This window comes from Lepidothrix coronata, unplaced genomic scaffold (genome assembly GCF_001604755.1).
Source record: "Lepidothrix coronata isolate B3197 unplaced genomic scaffold, Lepidothrix_coronata-1.0 Scaffold14, whole genome shotgun sequence".
Classification (NCBI taxonomy): domain Eukaryota; kingdom Metazoa; phylum Chordata; class Aves; order Passeriformes; family Pipridae; genus Lepidothrix; species Lepidothrix coronata.
Genome location: NW_016690194.1, coordinates 1,744,413 through 1,765,957, shown reverse-complemented (window position 1 = coordinate 1,765,957; position 21,545 = coordinate 1,744,413). Strand labels below are relative to the sequence as shown.

Here is a 21,545-nt window from a genome sequence, read left to right as displayed (position 1 = left end):
TGGCAGTCCTGGAAGGAGTGGATATTGTGTTTTATCCCCAGCTGGCATCTAAGCACCATCCAGCAGCTTACTCATTTCCTCACAGTAGGATGGGAGAGAGAATTAGAAGGGTAAAACTGAGAAGACTCGTGGGTCAACATAAAGACACTTTAAAAGGCAATGCAAAAGCTGTGCATGCAAGCGAAGCAAAATAAGGAATTAATTCACTACTTCCTTAATGGGCAAACAGGTGTTCAGCCATCCCCAGGGAAGCAGGGCTCCATCATGTGTAGTGGTGACTTGGGAAAATGCTGCCAATGTGTGGTTTAGGTCACTTAAATTATCTCTGACAACAGTATTAGCAAAAGCAAGTTTAATATAAATTTGTGCAAGCGTGACTTAACAAAGTTCAATGGCAAAGTTGGCTCTGTTACTACTACAAGGATGAAATGCACAATGAAAAATTGGATTAGGGTCAGCTTAGAATTATTTTTGTGGAGACCAGAGATGGAAAAGGGTAAGGATGCAAAAAGGTAAGGAATACCCTCCCACTGGGACCCAAGGTTCAGAGAGGACCCCCTTGCTTTATAAATTCCTGATGGAGCCTAGGTGCAGCTGAGTCAAAACTCAGTCCCAGCCCTGAAGACTTTCCTGACCTGCTATCTTGTGTATTGGATTGTTCTCAGTTGATGAAGAACCTATTCAATGGTTGAGGAATATGCAGAAAATGTCACTCCAACATTTAATTAGGGGTCACTTTATTTAACAGATTTTAAGCTGTATCTTGATACGCTGGTAGAAGTGGTGTGAATCTGGGCACTCAATATGTGAGGCAGAGAATTTAGTAGGATTGAAAATGCAATGCTGAAAACTCAGTCTTCTTTTTTAGTCTCTTTTCTGCTTTTACTTCAGGGTTTTATCTTTGTCGTTAAATACATGTCAGCATAAGGTGTTGAGCAAATGGGCACCTCTTATTTCTACAGTAGGAAGTACTGTTTAACCCACACTCAACTTAGTATTTTTTCCTATCTTCTGTTTGAACCTGCCTAGAGTTTTTTTGGTATTAATGGCTGAGATGTGCCTGAGGTTAGGACATAACAGAGCCATTCTCTTGCTGGCTGGTTTTTTTATAGAATCCAAATACTGGACTTCACCAGCTGGCAAGGTGAGCTGCAGGGTAGCAAAGAGCTTTTATAGAAATCACAGCTGAATATTTAAAGCTGAATTATTCTGCAGAAGGGATTTGGTACCACAGTCTGCCTTCCTCTGAAAATGAATGTTTTGAGACTTCTTTTAATGAAGATGGTGTTGAATAGAGGGAAAAGTTGGTTTAAGGATGACCAATATGAGCAAATAATAGGCAAGAATCTATATAATACCAGTAGCAAGAACTTAGTTAAACCAGTTCTCTATAAGAAGGCTTCTCTTTTTACAAGCACCCACTTAGAGTGTCCTGCAGGATGCACAAAATATATGTGAATCATTGCAGACATTATTGGGCATCATCCTGATGTTCTTGTGTCAGCATCTGCTGAAAAGGAACTTCTGTCTTTCCTTGTTTGTTTTGACTGCATTTTTAATAAAGAAAAAAAATCTATTCACAATGAAGTGTTCAACAGTGTTAGACTGCCAAATGAATCTCATGTTAAAGTTTTCAAGAAAGATAGCTTTAACTAGAATTTTGTTACTGCTATCTCCAAAGGCCTCAGTGTAGTCACTGTTAGTAAAGTACATCATCATGGCTTGATTGCATCTGTTCCTTTGGTGTCAGTTAATGTCTGATGGAACACGTGGGAATACATGTGTGAGAGAAGAAGCAGTGCTTCACTTGTGGAATAAAGGAACAAAACATTTGAGATAAATGACTTAAGCTGTTTATGTGAGCTGTAGAGAAGGCATATTCCTCTGACAAAACAGGGGACAGATAATCGTCAGTTCCTGTTCTGGCTGGCTGTGATCTTGAGTAATTCATTATACTGGCATTATTGAAAGAACTCTCCCTCTCTACTCCATTGGTTAGAGCCTGGTGATAGTAACACCAAGGTTGTTACTGTCCCTGTATAAGCCATTCACTTAAGAGTTAGACTCAGTGATCCTTGTTGGTCCCTTCCAACTCAGAATATTCTGTGATTCTCCATTTAGAAACCTTGCTAGGATGCTTGCCTGTTGGCTTGGCGAAAGCACCACATCATTGCAGCCCTGGTTACTCTTCATGACAATTCAATAAAAGAGCTGATGCCAGGGAGTGCTGCTTCAGAGTGCACAGAGATGCTGTTTTCTGCCAGTACATTCTGCCCATAGTGGCTTCTACAACAAATGCGAGGAAGATGTAATAGCTGCAGTCTATACAAACACAATAGCATGGAGCTTTGCTCAGTCACTTCTGATTTTTTTTTTTTTGGTTCTTCATTCACAAGATTGTAGAATTTTACTTGTTAAAAGTTCATCTTTCAGTTTGGGAATACACCCAAAGGAGTTTCCTGGTGATTGTTTTGTAACCCATTACCCAGGTTTCAACAAAAGTAGGAACCATAACAGAGTCTTTTAAGAACTGTGATGTGAGACTTTGATAAAATACTATTCAGCATAGCAAACAGCTGTGTACATGTGAAAACGTGAAATGAGGGAGGGGAGGGAACAAAAAATACTTCTGGTAACTGTTACTGCACCAATTAAGAGTTCAGAAGAAGCTGACATGATACTTATGAATTGTCATGTAATGCAGTTTGTAGTAGTTAATGCATTATCGCTGTTTCTAAAGTGTCTATGCTTCCATCCGGATAAGTATCTGCTGTATAATCTTTCCCTGTTTGTATATAAGTGGTCATTCTTCTGAACATGACCATACAGGGAAGACTTTCTCCTCAGGTTGTCTTCCAAAGGCGGAGGAAGAACAGGAGGGCTACTCTATCATTGGCTGAAAAGTTATCAGTATGTATTACTGTAACCTGTCTCTGTGCTTAACTAGGACTACTTTTTTTACATTTTTCAAATGCTGGCAAGCCTTCTTAAGGGAAAACATGTCAATGTAAGGTGAAAAATTACTTCTGGGAAGTTCTAACACAAAATGCTCAGTTTCTAACTGAAGACCACAGGCTGTTTGAAACCACCTCTCAGCTTTGACTGATCACCGTAACACTTTTCTTCAAAATCTTTCAAATCCCACTTTACAAACTTTTTTTTCCTGACAGGAGAAACAGACTTAAATTCCGTAGCTGCAGGAGGACGGTGTTGCAGAAGAGTCTTTGAAAGGTTATTCTTGCTCTGTTTTTGCCATCCTTTTCCCTTTCTATCGATTGCATGAAGTTAGCTGGGTAGTGATAGACAAGTGCAGTAGGTGAGCAAGGACTTCTAATCTTCCTCACTGTTGGAGTATAGAGATTGTATGTGAACAATTTCTATTGCATTTCTATGAGCCTTGCCTTGGCATAATTGGGTGTGGACAGTAAAAAGCAACTATGCAGCTAACATGGCTTCAGCCTTGAGGCTAGAACAAAGGAGGCTTTTTACCAAGGTCAAGGAGGAGTTTTTGGCAGGTGAACAAGTTTTCTCATCTCCTATGGACACCTGTTGTGATCCAGTTAACACCGTACAACAAAGTATGTTTTCCTTATGTATCCAATGCTATGTGAAGAAGAATCACACGTCTGAGTGTCATAAGCAGTATATAAGATGTCTTTCTCCTAATAAAGCCGACATTTTGCCGATCATTCTAGTCTATGAGCAGTCTGTCCGTGCCCCTCCATCAACACCTCACCCTCAAAGGGTTTTGTGCTAGCAAAGCAGGAGGAGAATGGCAAGGTGATAGGAAAAAATTCTGCTGTGTTCATTTACTTGAGGGTTACCTAAGCTTGCATGTCCTCAGAAAGTTAATGTACTGATTATACTATTGGGAGTGTAGCAGTGCTTATATTCCTGGATGTATGTGATGGCCTTTGTCATGTTTTTGGGATGATAGAGAGTTGAAAGTGCTCATCTGTTGTACTTTGCTAAAAAATAATTTTGGTAATCGGGCCCTGTACAATTATTTGCAAGACTTGCTTTTTATAACCTACCAGGCAATTCTGAAAGGAGCATATATCTGAATAAATGGTGATTCATCTGGAGTTTGAATTTTTTTTTCCGATCGACTAGACTGACAGAGCTAGAGCAAATGTTCCTGAAGAAGTCAACCTCTTGTGTATAAATTTCATCGTTCTACTAGTCTACAGTAGGGAAACTGTCATTGAGGTGGTAGTGCCTTAGACATGATTTGTGATGCGTAGGAATGCAACACTTGGAAGCATCTGAGTTGAAGCTGCAGGAGATGCGCGGTTTCTCATGCTCAGCCTACCTTTGTATTTATGTGTTACATGGACTTGAATTCTGTGATGAGGTTATCATGCAGTCAACCAGGAGAAGGCAGAGGTGGCTTCTGTTCCAAGTTCTGTAACAACCTCCTTTTTGTCACTGTCTGGAGTTGACAGGCTAGTGTCACTTTCTTCAGAGAGCTCATGTTCAGTACTGTGGGGATTCAAAGTAACTAAAAGCCCTTGCATTGAACTGAAAACTTGAGGGAAAAGATTGTATATTGAAACTAGTAATATTCACTGTAATGTTATAGAAGTATGAATCCTTTAAGGAAAACCTGGATATTGTTTTAATATGATGCAATAGTTAACCTTCCTGAGGTTCTTCACTGTGTACTGGTATGTTGCATTGTGTCTCCTCCTCCCCCAGTAATGAAGATTTCAAATTTCTTAGCGTTAATCCTAATTTAATTAATTTATTTGTTTTCAATTATGTTTATTAGAATTGGGATTTTATTAATATTAGGTTGTGAATACATGAATGGCAGTTATTCCCTCTACATGTTTTACTTTTTTGGGTTAGAATCCTATGTGATTTCTATTCCCAGAAAAAGCCTTGGCTGCAGAGTCTATGTACCATTGTGAGTATTTATTTGTTCCACCTGGTATTGAAGGTCCTGATAGTTCTGCTTTAGCAGTCTCAAATGATGAAGAACAAAAAGAAGAAATAAAATTTTGCTATCCCTAAACTGCAGGTTTTATGCAGGCAGGAATGACTTGCTTGCAAAATTCAGTTTGAGTTGTGCACAGTTATATCCGACTGTGTGTGTGCGGTTTTGTAATGGTGCTATATGGAAGTGTTATTGGAGATTTACTCATGTGGTTTACTTATGCATTTAAAACACAATTTTTTTGTATTAAATACGGGTTTTTCTCTGTTTCAGTGTGCAAGGATCCACCCTACAAAGTTGAAGAATCAGGATATGCTGGTTTCATTTTACCAATTGAGGTTTACTTCAAAAACAAGGTATGGAATCTCATATTTTCCATTAAAAAATTAAAAAATCATGTGTGAGGTTTTTTAAAGTTTAATTTGTAAACTTGGATAACAATTAGGCTTACAGCTAACTTTGTCAGTGCTGTTCCTCAACTCAATATTACTGTAACTCTTAGAAATGCATAATTTCACGAAATCATAGAATGGGTCAGGTTGGAAGTGAACACAGTGGATCATCTGGTCCAAGCTCCCTGCTCAAGCAGAGTCATCTTAGAGCACATTGCACAGGATCACAATCAGGTGAATATCCAATGAGGGAAACTCCACAACTTCTTTGGACAATTTGTTCCAGTGCACAGTCACCTGCATAGTAAAGAAATTCTTCCTCATGTTCAGGAGGAACTTTGTGTACATAAGTTTCTGCCCATTGCCTTTTATCCTATTGTTTAGCACCCCTGAGAAGAGCCTGGCTCCATCCTCTTGACATCCTCCCTTCAGATACTTGTAGACATTGATGAGGTCTCCTCTCAGTTGTCTCCTCGAGTCTGAACAAGCCCAACTCTCTCACCCTTTCCTCATAGGAGAGATGCTTCAGTCAATCATATTTGTCGCTCTTCAGTGGACCTGCTCCAGAAGTTCCATGTCTCTCTTGTACTGAGGAACCAAGAACTGGACACAGCACTCCAGATGTGGCCTCACCAGGGCTGAGTAGAGGGGCAGGATCACCTCCCTCGATCTGCTGGCAGTGCTCTTCCTAATGCATCCCACGATTCCATTGGCCTTCTTGGCCACCAGGGCACACTGCTGGCTCACAGACAGGTTGTTGTTCACCAGGACCTCAGGTTCTTCTCTACATGCTTTCCAGCATGTTGACACCCAGCCTGTGCTGGTGCCTGGGGCTATTCTACCCAGGTGCAGGACCCTGCACTTGCCTTTGTTGAATTTCAGACAGTTCTTCTCTGCCCATCTCTCCAATGTGTTGAGGTCCTTCTGAAGGACTGCACAGCCCTCTGAGGTATTGGCCACTCCTCCCAGATTTGTGTTGTCAGTGAACTTGCTGGGCAGCATCTGCCTCTCCATCCAAATCACTGATGTAGAAGTTAATCAGTACTGGGCCCAGTATTGATTCTTGGGGGACAGTACTTAGTAGATAACTAGTGAAATTAGGATTATTTGATTAAAAAAAACCCCAAACAACAGTTGAATGTAATTATTCAGAAGAATTACTAGCCGTGCTCAAAAGTGGACAGACTTTAAATAGTGCTTAAGAAAGTTTAAGAGTCACTTAAACTTGAGGAGAAGAAACCAATCTTGATTATGTTGATTACATAGGGGACTTATTGTTCTATTTTAGTATTGCAAATCTTTATAACTTGTTCGGGTTTTGATCTTTCAAAACAGTCTTTTTTTGCACTCTTGCATGCTCTATCTTTTAGAAAATGTTCTTTTAGACTGCATGTGAGCCCTCATTCTACTTAACGTTACCGGGGCTCAATGCCATTCTACCAAATGCAGTGCCATTCTACAAAGCTTATGTTATTGTAGTGTCTCACATTCTAGGTAATTGCTGCACTTACTCTAAGTCTCAAATAGCAAATACAAGGGCTTTCTTTAACATACATAACAGGGTCTATATTACTAATTACCAAGATGTAATTTAACTTAATTATTTTAATCAAGTCAGCATTACATCTTTAATGTGTTGAATGCTTGGTGAAAGACTAAACCAGAAAGAAAATAGAAGTGCATAAAAGAAGACTTTTTCTGGAACCCTGATCACTTAAAAATTGTGTTAGAGTTAGCCATGTATGATTTCAAGTATGTATTCCAGTATTCTTTTATCTTTCACAGAAAGCTCTGTTAAGGTGTGAGATGTGGATAATTCTGCTCAGGCACTTTTTAAGTTGTAGGTTTTGAACACGTAATTCTGACATGTTCCTTGTATCAATCTGTGAAGAGCAGGTCTTGGTCAACCCTCTTTGCTGTCAAAAATGGAAACAGAACTGCCTCAGTGAGTTGATCAGCCTTTTTGCTATGCTTTTTAGCCCTGTCTCCATTAGGGAAGTTGTTTTGATTCATTCAGGAAATCTAATGAAAAGCAATCTATTCTCCTTAACTTCTTTATTAAATGCTCATCCCAAAACTGTGCAAAGTAAGTCAGAAGACAGTGAGTCAATCACTGAAGCATCTCTACAGAAAGCTTCCTGCCCGACATTTCTTTTTTTGTTTTCCACTCAGACTTTTGCGTGCCTTTGCTGACTGTGGAGACCTGCAAGTCTCAGGAGTTCTCCAGCAGGAGTTCTGGCTTAGACTGAGATCAAGAGGGCAACTCACCTCACCCTCAAGCAGCATGTGGAATTAGGAAGTTTGCAAACATCCCTCACCCCTATTTTGGTGTCATGGAATACGACAAGCAGCAGTTGGACTGTGAGTCAGCTAGCTCTTCACACAGCTGCAGCTGCATGCCCTTCCCTGGGGTGGGTGAATGCAAAGGAAGAGTGGCACAGAAATTGAGCTGGCAAATTACCCCTTTCTTCTGGCTCAGCTATTCTTCCTCCCTTAAGCCACTTCACAGGTATTCCAGTACAGAAAAAGAGGAGATAGACAGAAGGAGGAAGAGGAGACACACCATCATCATTTTTTTCAAGGTAGACAACTTTTCAATTTCTGATTCAGAAAATACTGTAATGAATAGAGAAGGAAGGGGTACAGGAAGCCACCCAGGGCCACGGAGAATTAAACGGTGCCCATTCCCAGGACTAAAAAAAAACTGGTAGAAAACTTAACAGGTATTTCACAATGATGGAAAATATTTCGAACTTTAAAGAGTTAGGGAAATTACAACAACCCCTGCTCCCGAATTCAGCAGCAGCAGGCTATAGTTGTTAATCATTGAGACAAAGTCCTTAAAAATGCTTTTAGGTCAAAAGACTCCTACTTGGGAAAATGTAGTCCATATAGGATAAGGCTCATAACGTGCAGGATATTTTGTCTTCACTGTCACACTGTTTTTAAAATACAGGCAGTACAGTGACACCGAAAGTCTTTTGTGTAGTAATAGTCTGCTTTTTAATCACTGGTTATGTTCATCTGACTTTCCACAAAGTTCTTTGAAGACTTCCATTTATGAATTCTTAAAACTTTGCTTTTATGGCAAAGCTACTGGTACCAACTTTTTGCCTATAGCAACATCACGGTTTTCTAAGTAGACCAGGGAATAAATCACTTCCATTTTTTTCTGCATGAAATCATAGGTTAATATTTCTAACAAGAAGAAATATCATCATCGATGGTTGCCTTTGAAAATGATCTGTCAAGAAAATAGTTCAGTCTAAGAGAACTGCTTCTTCTGTCTTCAGAAAGAGACAACTGCGAGCCTTTTATTTCAGGTCCCCTTCTGTTGTTTCTGCTCCAAGTCTAGAGATGAGACAGTTAGCATGTCTCTTGGCTGTGTTTGAAATCTCTGATTTAACTTTTAGAATAACTTGAGATTTCTATGCTTTCTATTCTTCCCATCCTTGGAATCCTGAATCAAAATTAAACATGGTTAATGTGAATTTTTTTAAGCATCTGTCACTGAACAGAGCATGTATTTTGATTACATGCAGTGTTGGATGTGTGCCAAGGTTTTGATGCATCTCTTCCTCCTCTTCCGTCATGGTTTCCTTTTTACTAAAACTTTTCCTCAATTTTACTTTTTATATGTGTTCTACCCTAAGACTGACATTGGTTTGGTGACTTCTGTTGCACATCAGGACCTTTGGAGAAAGGGCTACTTAATAGTGCCTTAAAAAAGCACTTACATAGAGCTTCTAGAAGGGACTGAGAAAATGTGTAACAGAAGATGTACTTAATTTGTAATACCAGAGAAAAGATACTGAAGTTGGTACAAAGCCTCAGCTTTAAAAGGACACTAGTGGCATTCTCGGGGCAGTAGAGCACTGGTGACTTCTTTCAAGATACATTTGCTCTTCCTGTTCTTTCTTTCTTCATATTGGTACAGGGAACATTCAGTTTCATTTTTTCACTGCAGTGGCAGAGAATTTGGATTGTTTGTAAGCTGTAGTACAGCACTTGAAATCTATCTGGCCACATTTGTTTAAGGCAATGAAGTTTCTTTAGTAAATGAGCAGACCCCATAAATAGGAGATTAAATGTAGTTGGCTGCAGCAGTTTCATACTTAGTACAGCTTGTGGAGAAAACAATAGTTTGGCTGCAGTGGAGGAATTTGCATTCAACACTTTTTACAGTGTCTTCAGTACTCTCTAGGGCTCAGAAGTGTGATTGTGTGGGTGACTGAGTTACCTTGTGTCAGCTGAATCATGATACTTGCCTATGTGCATATCTGTAGCCTGTGCATAACTTGACATAAGTGTTAATTAAGCCTGGTCAGAGCTTCATGAAGTTCATGCATTTTACCTTGTGTTATCATGGGCTGATAGGAGCTTCTCTGATTTACTGTAGCTCAGCTGACACTTGGTAAATTCCATCATGTGTGTCTGAGAACACAAAGAATGGTTAAAAATGACATAATTTTAATTTTAATTGACAGTCTTTTTGTAGCCCTTGTTTTCAACTTAGTTAGTTTTGGTGTTAGATGTTTCTATCTGGTTATTTTCAACCCTCAGGAAGAACCTAAGAAAGTTCGATTTGACTATGACTTATTCCTGCACCTTGAAGGCCACCCACCTGTAAATCACCTCCGCTGTGAAAAGCTCACATTCAACAACCCGACAGAGGAATTCAGAAGAAAGCTGCTAAAGGCAGGAGGGGTGAGTCCTGCACCCATGTCAAAAGCCATCACAATAAAGATGTTGCTGCTTATTGCTGGTGCATGATTAGTATGATAAGAAAGATTGACCTGACAGTGAAATTAAGTGTTTTTGTGATTAACTTCATATAGGAGCTCAGTACTTGTCTTTAAGTGCAATGGGTGAACAAATGAGCATGTGCCTACCTTAAATACTTGTTAAGATACTTGTCTTCACAACCAATTAGTTAACTTCTGCGAAAGCAGATCTTGGACCTTGTCATGAAGCATTGATTGCTTGGCTTTCCAGAGATGAAATACAGGATGGTTACCGTGATGGGACAAAGTAATAAGAAAATAAGATGTCATTCACTGAAAGAGATATGGTTCTGTATTAAGCAGAATAAATTCAGTGTTTATAAGGTAAAATGAGTTAGAAACTGTAAGTATAAACAAGCTTACTTAAATTTAGTTCATCAGTGTTATGCAATCTGAACCAGAAAAGTGTACCAGCTTCTTTACTTGTTGGTAGAATTAACTGATGTGAAGAAGCCCAAAGGAAGCTTGCTCATTTGGAGGAAACTGAGGGCTAGAAGGGCCAAACATTTACATTTACAATTTGCGTGTTAGTGGAAGCTGTTCTACTGTGTTTCAAATGATGGCAGAACTATTCATGCTGTCAGGGACCACCAGAGGCTCAACCATTGGGCAAGACCAGGCTGCTCAGGACTTCACCCCTCCTTGCCAGGGTGTGAAACCTTTCCTGACCAAGGGTGGCCCAGTCTCCCTGGGCCTGGCTCCACCACTGGGCTGTCTTCATGGGCCTGCTGCCTCTTGCCCTTGTCCCATACACCACTGTGAAGAGCATGACTATGTCTCCTCTACTCCTTCCCATCAGTGCCATGTTGATAGGAAGGAATGGAGGACCTGTTGGGTGCCCCCAAAGCCATCCCTCCTCCAGCCTGAACCAACCCTAGTTCTGTAGCCACTTCTCACTGCATAAGGTCTCCAGCACCACCATCTCAGTGGCCTCTTCTTAATTCCTTACATTTTGTTGGTGGTGTTTCTTTGTTGGGGATCCAAACCATAAGCAGCACCTAGATAGAATCTGATAAGCATCAAGCAGAGGGTAAAGCCCCTACCCTCCCCTGGTTCCCAGGGCTGTGACCTGCCTGAAAGACCTGGGGCACTGATAAGCCATTGTTTCTGCCACATGGGTGGCCCTGGCTCAGCTCACAGCCTTCCTGTGCCTGGGACCATGCCCCAGAGTTGTTTTCGAGCTGTAGCCTCATGGCTGCAGGGCTCTGCCTTGCTGGGACAGGACTTGGCATTTGTTATTTGTCCTCACTGTATTTCATAAGGCTGCTATTAACCCATTCCTCCAGACTGTCTGGGTTACTCCTACAAGTTCTGCTTGCTCTGGAGTGTCAGATGCTTCTCTTCCCCAGCTGATTATCTGCAGCCATCATGAGTGTCTTCTGTCTCCTCATCCGAGTCACTGATAGAGGTGTTAAGCAAGCCTTCATACTGTAAAATTACAAGTGTAAATGCCAGTGCTTATCTTTATTTTTAAACAGTCATAACAAAAGTGGGTAGCCATTTTTGGCACATTTAGACAGCAGTGGGTTCTTGGCTGGAGATAAGAGGGAGTTAGTGTGAGAATGTTCAGTCTGCTGAAGAGAATCTTTGAAAACAAAGCAAAAATAAGTAGCATGTATAGTCTAAACCTTGTTGCCCTCCTGAAGAAGAGAACTGTCACAACTATAGTTATATTGAAATAGAAGCATGAATGGTGTTTTGTGTTTGCATTTTTTAGATGGAAGAGGATATCCATGTCTGAACATTTGGCTTTTTAGTGTGTTTGCAAATTAAATAAGATTTTATTCTGGAAAACTTCATGAGCCACTGCCTTAGTATTAATTGTATCAGGTCAGTTGTCAATGGACAAGTTTTACCCACAAGTGAAATAAATCTAAATGATGCCATCAGGGACTTTGGGGTTGAGGGGCAATGGTTAAAAAGGTTAAAATAGGAAGTGTCTTTTTTATTGTTAATTTTCTGTGCCTTCTAATTTTAGCTTTCTTGAGTTAACAAAAGCAAATATTTTGCTTAAGTGTAAACAACAAAATGTGGCATGTTTTGATCAAATGCTTTCCCTAAATATATCAGTGTGATCATTCTTAGAATACATTGCTTCATTGCCTTTTGTCTTCTGGATACTACAAACTGCTCAAACTGCATGGCTTGCTTTTTTATTTTACTCCATTTCCCCAATTCCTTTTCAAGAAATAAGTACCTTCTGGTGAAGTTACCTGTGTTTTCTGCATCCCTTTATGGACTTTCTGACCTAGGAGTGTATCTGGTCTGGTTGACAGAGACAATGTAACAGCATTCTGTGCGTCTTATTACTGACAGTCTCCATGAAAGGCTTTCATCTCCTAATGTTGAAAAGTCCATTGCATTTTATGAAATACTGTAAACAGGCTTTTGTTAGACTCTTGTAGAAGGCCTGGAAATTCACTCTTGCTTCCAAGTATGTGTAGAACAGACAAGAGAATGAATGCACAAAACATTAATTCACTTGTAACTTCCCTGCTTTAGACTGAGAAAAGCATTTACAGGATAATAAAGTATGAGATGGATCTTGCACTTACTTATAAGTCAAAACAATTAATACTTCTAGCTTATGGCTGTAACTAGTCAGTGAATTTTGACAGACAACAACTCTGACAAAATGAAGCTCATGCCCTTCAAAATGAGTGAGATACCCCGTTAATGTAAAACACCTATTGGTAGCTTTAAGTAAAGTCCTTTAACATGGTGGACTTCTGCTTACATGCTTTTAAATAATGGTCTAAATTGCTTGACTTCTGTGCACCTCAAAATCCTGATCTCTAGTTTTTCTCCCAAGTGAAAGTTACGGAATGTGTTGTTCCAGTGACATGAACTACTAAACATGATTACATCTTATTTGCAAAAATATATGTGTATTACAAATCGTATATCCTTCTGGAGGGAAAAGGGCAAGGTCACCTGGTATCTGCATGCTGCTATATTCAATGTAATCTTGCCTGTGTTTGTCACTTGCTGCAGATTCCTTGAATTATTGCTTGGATGCTCTCAACTCCCCTTTTCTTTCTCACATGCATCTTGTGGCATCCTGAATGTGAACTAGACAAGGTTACTTGCTAGAGCCACTGTTCTTTTGTCTTTCAGACTAAGGAAGTTTTATTACCCTTCCCCATCCTTCATGTGCCCTAAGGCCTGACTGGTGTCCTGCAGTTCACTGGGATATGAGTAATATTGGGATATTTCAAGTAATTAAAGTGAGAACACAACTGTAGTACAGTCTTGCAGTGCCACTGTGGCCACTTTAGTAAAGGCAGACAGGACATTTAGGGTGGTACCACTCATGTAGATTAACTGTGTGGAATATTTATATCTTAGCATTTTATTTGATATCATCGGAATTTAAGAATAAATGTGCAGTCAGTCTTCATTAGGAGGAGGTCATCAACTTGCTCATTTCTCTTCCAGTCTGACAATTTAATTTTCAACTCTTAGAATAAGGGTTTGATTTGGCTTCAGAGACTGCATTTCTGTAGTGAGGCAGGTAAATAGGAACCTTTGGTTCAGTCTTGCATAGGCTGTATCCAATTTGCAAACTTCTTAGTCAAAGTTTTCCACCTTCAGAAATATATTTTCTACATGGATCTTTCCCCGCCTGTTGGAAAGTTTTAGTTACACTTGAGTCCCTCTCTGCCATTTACCTAATTTCAGTTGACCTTGTTCTCATAATTATAAAACAAATGTGCACAGAAGAAATAAAACCTTTTCAAAAGCACACTGGGCAAATTCAACCAAACCATTCAGGACAATCGTTTATGTTCTATTTATTTGCGTATATATTCTAAATGACATTTCTTTTAGAAAGGTTTGCTGTGGAAATCATGCTACTGAGAATTATTTGCACCATTTACTCAGTGTCGTTCCTAATCACCTGAAGCTAATGTGTATACATGTATACTCATGTGAACTAACAACCTGTTGCTTGAAATCCCCAAGGACACCCTGTATACAAATAATGACTTTTAGTTAATCTGCGTGTTACCAAGCAAGTCATCAAGCTACTGGTAGTGACAGAACTATATATGCAGTCTTTCTACACAGCTCATCCTCTAGGCTGAGCACAAAATTATGCTTGAGTAGGTACAGTAGAATTGAAGTTTTCATCAAGTGAACAGCAGTAGGCGTTGATCCTTACATGGTCATTCCTTCCTAGATTTTTCAGTTATCTTTTGTGATTAGTTTCAGCCTCGACACATGAAAGAGCATGAGTAAAAAGAGGCACCACTATGATTCCTGCATATAGGTATGGGAAGAGAGGTGACACTGGGAATTTATAGTGATTAAAAAATAAACTTCAAAATTGAACTAGATTTTGAATGTTGAATCCCACTGAAAACATTTGTAAATACAGTCTGACTCCATTGATGTATTTTGTGTTGTCAGCAGCACTGGTTCTATTGCTTTTTTGGCTTGCATGTTTTTCAATTTCAAGAAAAAATTAATTTTTATTAAATTAATTTTGAACATGCTGAATGACCGCTACCTAACATCTTAAAATTGAACTTTGCCTCTGAAAACAGACTGCTCAAGCAGCACTGTTTTGAATATGATGTTATGAATAACTAAATCTTGATTTTTGCAGGAAAAAGTAGTGAAAATATTTTCAGTCCGCATTAAGATGGCAATTTAATACAGCCCAGTCTCCCATAGTTGCAAATAAATAAATAAATAAAATATTTGTACTATGTAATGCTCCCTCCTTTCTGGAAGGAGAGTCAAAATTAGTTGTTTAATTCGGAAGTAACAGACAACATTTAATAGTTGATTTTTTTTTTTCCTGAAAGGAAGCCTTATAAATGCCCCTTAGAGAGCACTTAGCACTGTGGACAAAAATAGTAAAATTCATAACTTTATTACAAATTCACATGGCTATTAATGATACAGCTTGAGGTTTCACAGTTAGAGGATGCAAGAAATAGGTTGCTTCTAGACTAGTAATGATTCGTTTTAGCAACAGATGAGTCCTTTGTGACTGCTGTCTGTAAAATGTGTTTGGAAATACAAGCAACACTGCCTCTGTAGCAAGACAACTCTTTTCTTGCACACAGTTAGTCTAGTAATTAATCCAATTCCAAGTGTCTGCTCAATTTTTACAGAAAACTACGAAGGTAAAAATTCAGGTTTTGCTACAAACCTCTGCATTCAGGTGTTTGAGGGTTTTTTAGAAATATTTGTTATTTTACTGTTTTAACAGTTTTCAGTCAGTTGAGATGTCTTTGTAATGCCAGTTCTAAAACCTATGTTCATAATCCATGTAATGAAGATGAAATCATGGGGATTTCCCTCTTATCTCTATCCTTCCTCTTTTGTTGCAATTCCTCTGTGTCAGAATAGTTGGCTTTTACCCAGAACCAACCTTAGGTATAATGCTTTTCTAGGGAAGGGATTATCTTTAATCTTGTTCTTCTTATAATTAAATAATTGAATTTTCTTCAACTACATATTACTTCGCTTTCAAGCAAATAACTTTAAAAATATTCTATGTTGGTTTAAGTAGGAATAATAGTTGTTCAGGACACCTGTATTTTCATTGTTGCTCTTAATGCTTTCAGCAGTGAATGAATCCGTTCTTCACTGTAAAACAACACAGGGTGCGGCAGCCCAGAGCCACACAAGGAGGTCCATTTGTCTGCTACTGATGAGTATAATTCATCTGCAGTGCTGTGGAAACGTAGTAATGTTTCATTTTTCCCAGAATTCTAGCAGATAAATCGTGGCTTTTACTGAAAGTGCTGTTGGAATTTTTCTGCAGCACACTGTGGGAAAGCTCACCAGCCTGTTCTGAATATGCTGTGTGAAGGTGTTCTTAGGTGACCAGCTCAGTAAGTGAAACTACAACAGGTACCTTGGTGTGGATCTGATTATTCCAGCTTTGTTGAGGGCCTCCCTTCATTCAGGAAAATGAAAAACTAGGAGACAGACAACATATTTTTGGTAGCAGTTCATTCCTCTGCAGAAGCTCTATGTTTCCTAATAAGGAAATTGTGTTGGTCTGGAGCAAGGTGACAGCTCATGCAGCTCCTGACTGTGCAAGTATGTATGTGGGGTTGGTAGATCTATGGTTCCTGTGTGTCAGGGGTGGCATAATCATAGAATAGTTTGACTTGGAAGGAAACTTTACAGGTCATCTAGTCCAATTTCCCTGCCATGGGCAGGGTCATCTCCAACTAGATCATGCTGCTCAGAGCCCTGTCCGCCTGACGTTAAATATCTCCAGGTGGGCATCCTCTACCTCTCTGGATAATGGGTTCCAGTGCCTCACCACCCTCATTGTAAAAAAATTTCATCCTTACAGCTAGTATAAATTTACCCTCATTTAGTTTAAAACCATTACCCCTTTTCCTATCACAACAAGCCCTGCTAAACAGTACCCCTCAAGCTCTCATGTATTCCCCTCTTTATGTAGTATAAGGTTGCTATAAGATTTCCCCAGAGCTTTCTCTTCTTCAAGCTGAACAGCCCCAACTCACTCAGCCTTTCTTCATGGGAGAGGTTCTCCAGCCCTCTGATCATCTTTGTGGTCCTCCTCTGGACCTGGTCCAACAAGTCCACATCTTTGCTGTGCTGAGGCCCCCAGAGCTGGGGTTTCACCAGAGCAGAAGGGCAGAATCACCTCCTTCAACCTGCTGGCCATGCTGCTTTTGATGAGGCCCATGGTACAGTTGGTTTTTTGGACTGCAAATGCACATTGCTGGCTCATGTCCAGCCTCTCATCTACCAGCAACCCCAAGTCCTTCTTGGCAGGGCTGCTCTTCATCTGTTCATTCCCCAGCCTGTATTGATACCATGGGTTGCCCTCACCCAGGTGCAACACCTTGCACTTGGATGTGCATTTGTACAAATTAGCAATAAGAGAAGACTAACTTCCATGGAACATTTTAAGACTGTTCCTCATTCTTTTTGTTACCAGGATCTGAAAAGCAAAGTTTTTGTTCTGAAAGTGATTTGTTCTTGATGGGTACATAGGTACTCCAAGCTGCCAAATATCCATCGGTAGATAAATGTTGTCTTCAGAATATTGTTGTTGTTGTTGTTTTTTGTTCATTTGTTCATTTGTTTGTTTTTGTTGGTTTTGTTTTGGGTTTTTTTGTGTGAAGACTTCTGAATCAATTTATTACAAGGTATTACAATTCCATAATTTTTTTCCAGATTGCTGGAAAAGAAATAGTAGGAGAGGGATCCTGATTATATTATGATAATTTGTAGTGCACAGTTGTTGTTCCCTGATCCCTTCCTTTGTTCAGCCGTGCATGGAACTACATAAATTAAATGCACAACAGTTTTTCTTTCTGTAGCACTCAGTTGCCTTGACTAGCAAATTGGAATACTCCTCGAACACTCTGAAGGGAAACTTTTTGCAAGGGCATGTAGTGTTATGACAAAGGAGAATGGCTTCAAACTGAAGGAAGGTAGGTTTAGATTAGATGTTAGGAAGAAATTCTTTACTGTGAGGGCAGTGAGGCACTGGAACATGTTGCCCAGGGAAGTTGTGGATGCCCCATCCCCGGGAGTTTTCGAGACCAGGTTGGATGGGGTTCTGACCAACCTGGTCTAGTGAAAGGTCTCCTGGTCTAGTGAAAGGTGTCCTTGCCCACAGCAGGGGAGTTGGAACTAGATGATCTTTAAGGTCCTTCCAACCCAAACCGTTCTATAATTCTTAAGATGCCAGCAGCTCAGGTGTTATGGAGACTGGTCACTTCAGGTTGATGGTTCCTAGCTAGAATGTGAATAACAGTGGGTTTTCTCTACGCACAGTTTTTTTTGGGGGGGAAGAATAGATCTTCTTTTGCTCTTGCCCATGAAGTTATCTTACATTTAAAGCAAATGGTAGACAAAGGTCTTAAATACAAGCTCAATAGCTGAAGGCTAGTGAAGTGAGTGTTTGGTGAACTAGAGGCAAGATACCACTACCAACAGATCAATTAAGTTAACAAAAGAATGCATTTATGTAATGCTTTATTGGCACATATGACAAAAGAAGTATCTTTCTCTAGGCATGAAAAAAGTATTGGAGTTGCTAAGTTGTCTTATGCATCTGTCCATAATCACATTGTGAATAAAAATACTTTATGTACACTTGTGCGTTTACTCTGTGGTAGCTGTTTACCATAGAAAATAAGACAAGCAAGATATTCGTGTTATATTTAAATGCTCCAATGTGATTTAGTCTTGCATTGTTTTCATGAATTTTTCTTATATATGTTATTAGGATGAGATCTTGTTGAGCTAAAACTTGTACAGAATGGCTTATTAGTGGCGGTCTAGGAAACCTCCCAGTTACAGTGTAAGCCAGAAGACAAAATTAAGAAAGGTAATTTTCTCTTGTCCAAGTTTAGTGTTGTGTGTTAAGCAGCTACCCGCACTGTTAATGCCATTTTCACAGAGAAAGAGAGATGGAGTGTGGCTCCTTCCATGTCCAGTGTGCATTTTTAAAATAACTGTCCTCCCAGTAAAGCAGTCTTCAGTGCTGCGGGAACAGAGGGACTTTGTGGCAGGACAGGGAAAAGCATCAGTGGGTATCTGTGTTTTCTTCTGGTTTTGTCCAGTCACATCAAGCAGTTAGCCCATTGCAATGCTGCTATTGGTCTGGCTTCTCTGTTGTGACTGGCATCCTCTGCAGTGTTGACATCATCTCTCCATCTTCATTAAGATGAAGGGTGGCTTTCTTGGGAGTTCACCTCACCTGCTGAATGAGCTTCTGAATGCCTTATGGAACAGTTCATCAAGCTTTTTTTCTTTTTCTGAAATATCTTCTAAACCAATAGTTATGCTTGTGTGGTGGAACTTCTGGACAGCAGAGAATGATTTTGGAAAGATATTATCCATGTATTATTTGTGAACTTGCTGAGAGTTTACTCGATCCCACTGAATCTTTAATGAAGACATTAAACATTTTGGACTAAGTGTTGATCCTGGAGGGATGGTAGTAGTCACTGGCCTCTAGCTGGACCTCCCACAGCTTAAGAGAGTAACTTGAGTCCAGCAGTCCAGATAGTTCTGTACCCATCTAATGATCCATTTCTCCAGTCTGTATCTCATAGATCTGTCTGTAAGTTGGGCAAGATTTTTCTTGTTGATTCCTCACATTCTTGTCCTTCCAGTGGCTGAAAGTGGCTTCCAGGAGGATTTTCTTCATCTTTTTCCTGGGGACTGAAATGAGACTGATGGGAATCTTGTTCCATGAATCTTACTTCTTGAAGATGGGTGTGATGTTATCTTTCTGAATAACCTTCCCTGAAGGTTTTGAAGATGATAGAGAACTGTCTTTCACTGGTGCTGCCAGCTCCTTCAATACCCCTGTTTGCATCTGGTGTCCCTGTGGATGAAGTGCCACCTAACTCAACACTTCTGTCTTGTGAGTACTGACTCACTGCCACAGACACTGTGAGGAATGCTTGATTACCTTGGAGGCCTGAGGAAGCGAGATCTTATTGTGAAAACAGAGGCTAAAACAAGATTGACCACATAAGCCATGGGGTCTCTTGCCACATTGAACAGTGGGCTCACATTTTCCCTAGTCTTCCTTTTACATCCTGTCTGGTTTTAGAAGCGGTTTTTTTTATCAATCCCTTCATGTAATATTAGTTGCTTCCTATGGGTGCAAGGAATTTCCATTCATGAGGATTATGAAGTTTCCACTAACAGTTAAATTTAAGATATATTTTTTTTTAAATTGAATTTTAAGCAAAATGGAAAACCCAATGTGGATATGTAGCAGCATAGAATATCTTAAGTTGGAAGGGGGATCTTTAAGGATTGTCAGGTGCAACTCCATACGCTCCTCATAGGACTACCTAAAACTAAACCATATTACTAAGAGCATCACTAGAGAGAGATCAGTGTCCTGTTGCTGCTCACTAGAGAGAGATCAGCAGCTCCCCCTCTGCTACCTCCCTTGATGAAGTTGTAGGCTGCAGTGGAGTCACTCCTCAGCCTTTTCTTCTCCAAACTGAACAAGCCAAGTGGTGTCAAACTGCTCCTTGTAATTCTTGCCCTTGAGGCCTTTCACGACCCTAGTCTCCCTTCTCTGGGCACACTAATAGCAATGACCTTCTGGTACTGAGGTGCCCACAGCTGCACACGGGATTTAAGGTGAGGCTGCACTTGTGCAGAGTAGACTGAGACAGTCACCTCCCTCGACATGTTTCTCAGTACAACGTATTCTGCAATTGCTGTATTATTTGTACCCTGGTATTAAACTGTGAAACTAACTGTTCTCTCTTGGCCATCTTTCTAATCCTTATCCAGTAGCATGTACCCTAATCCACACATTTTTTAAAACACTTAAATCTTTGTGAGCAAGCACAACTCTACTTTTACACATCCTATTACTGTCACCTCTGGCCTCATCAAAGATAAGCTGTGAGATTAGGTATACCTCTGCTCTACTCAAATATAGTCAAGCAAAATCTTTGACGGAACAGCAAAGCTGTAACTAGAATTTCATGCTTTGCATACTGGTGAATTCAGAGTGTGATTACATGGCTCTAAATTGATTGTTTAAAGACCAATCATCTCATCTTGCTCTGCTGACACCAGCACTCATGTCTTATTCCACCAGTTTGTCTGATCCCACTGAGCTGTTGATTTGTAGAAGGGACTGAGGAGAATAATTAATATTCCTGGGTCTTGTCACTGAAGTGATTCATTATGAGAGCAGCCAAGTACCAGCTGCAGGTGTTCTTGGGTGCCTGGCTTAAGCATGACCTGCAGCCATGTCCTCCCATCTATTGAGGTATACTCCTCTTGACACCTGTAAGCTAGCAGGGAACTTATAGTGCAGGTAGGAGGAAACAAGTAAAGTGCACATAGCAGGCTGTACAGGAGAGCTGCCGTGTTTTTGATGAACTTGCATTTTTACTGCAGCAGTAGTGTCTTTCTGTGATATGCTCATTCCCACCTTTTCCTTCTTTGATGTAGCCTTGACTTAGTACAGCCACATACAGAGAGGCACATATTGCCAGTATGATAGTAGCAATGTGAACTGGAATTCTGTCTTACTGATTACACATTAAAATTTTGTATCTATAGTTGCTGTTTTTCATGGGGTTTATAATGAAATAACAGGCTGCTGCAGGATTCAATACAACAAAACTTTTAGGGCTCAAGGTTTGGTATGTCCACATTTTGTTTTCTAAAAGCTGTATGGGATTTACTTTCTTTTTGTGTGTAACTAGATTTGCCAAATCAGACCTCACATGGTAGTAATGCTGTTCATCCCATCCCTGTAAATCTTTCTGTAAACTCTCGTCCTGTTTTGAAATACAGTTTGTAATATTAAGACTGTTAATGGTCTGAGTACTTGCCCAGAAACTGATATATCTTAGAAGTCTATAGCCTTTTTTAAAATGTCAGCTTTCTAAGAATGTCTGTGTATAATGATGAATATATAAATATTCC

General features: G+C 39.9%; 1 protein-coding gene across 6 annotated transcripts in view; it reads left to right on the top strand.

The window, feature by feature from the left end:
• Positions 1–21,545, top strand: part of MLLT3 (MLLT3, super elongation complex subunit) — a 128,712-nt gene that overhangs the window by 60,450 nt on the left and 46,717 nt on the right. For 4 of the 6 annotated variants that reach the window (XM_017806303.1, XM_017806301.1, XM_017806299.1 and 1 more), the window contains exons 3-4: positions 5,213–5,295; positions 9,895–10,038. In XM_017806303.1, the coding sequence (XP_017661792.1) occupies positions 5,213–5,295; positions 9,895–10,038 (227 nt within the window). Of the gene's footprint in view, positions 1–5,210; positions 5,296–7,503; positions 7,914–9,894; positions 10,039–21,545 lie in introns of those variants that run through there. The other 2 variants (XM_017806300.1, XM_017806304.1) reach the window with 2 other exon arrangements.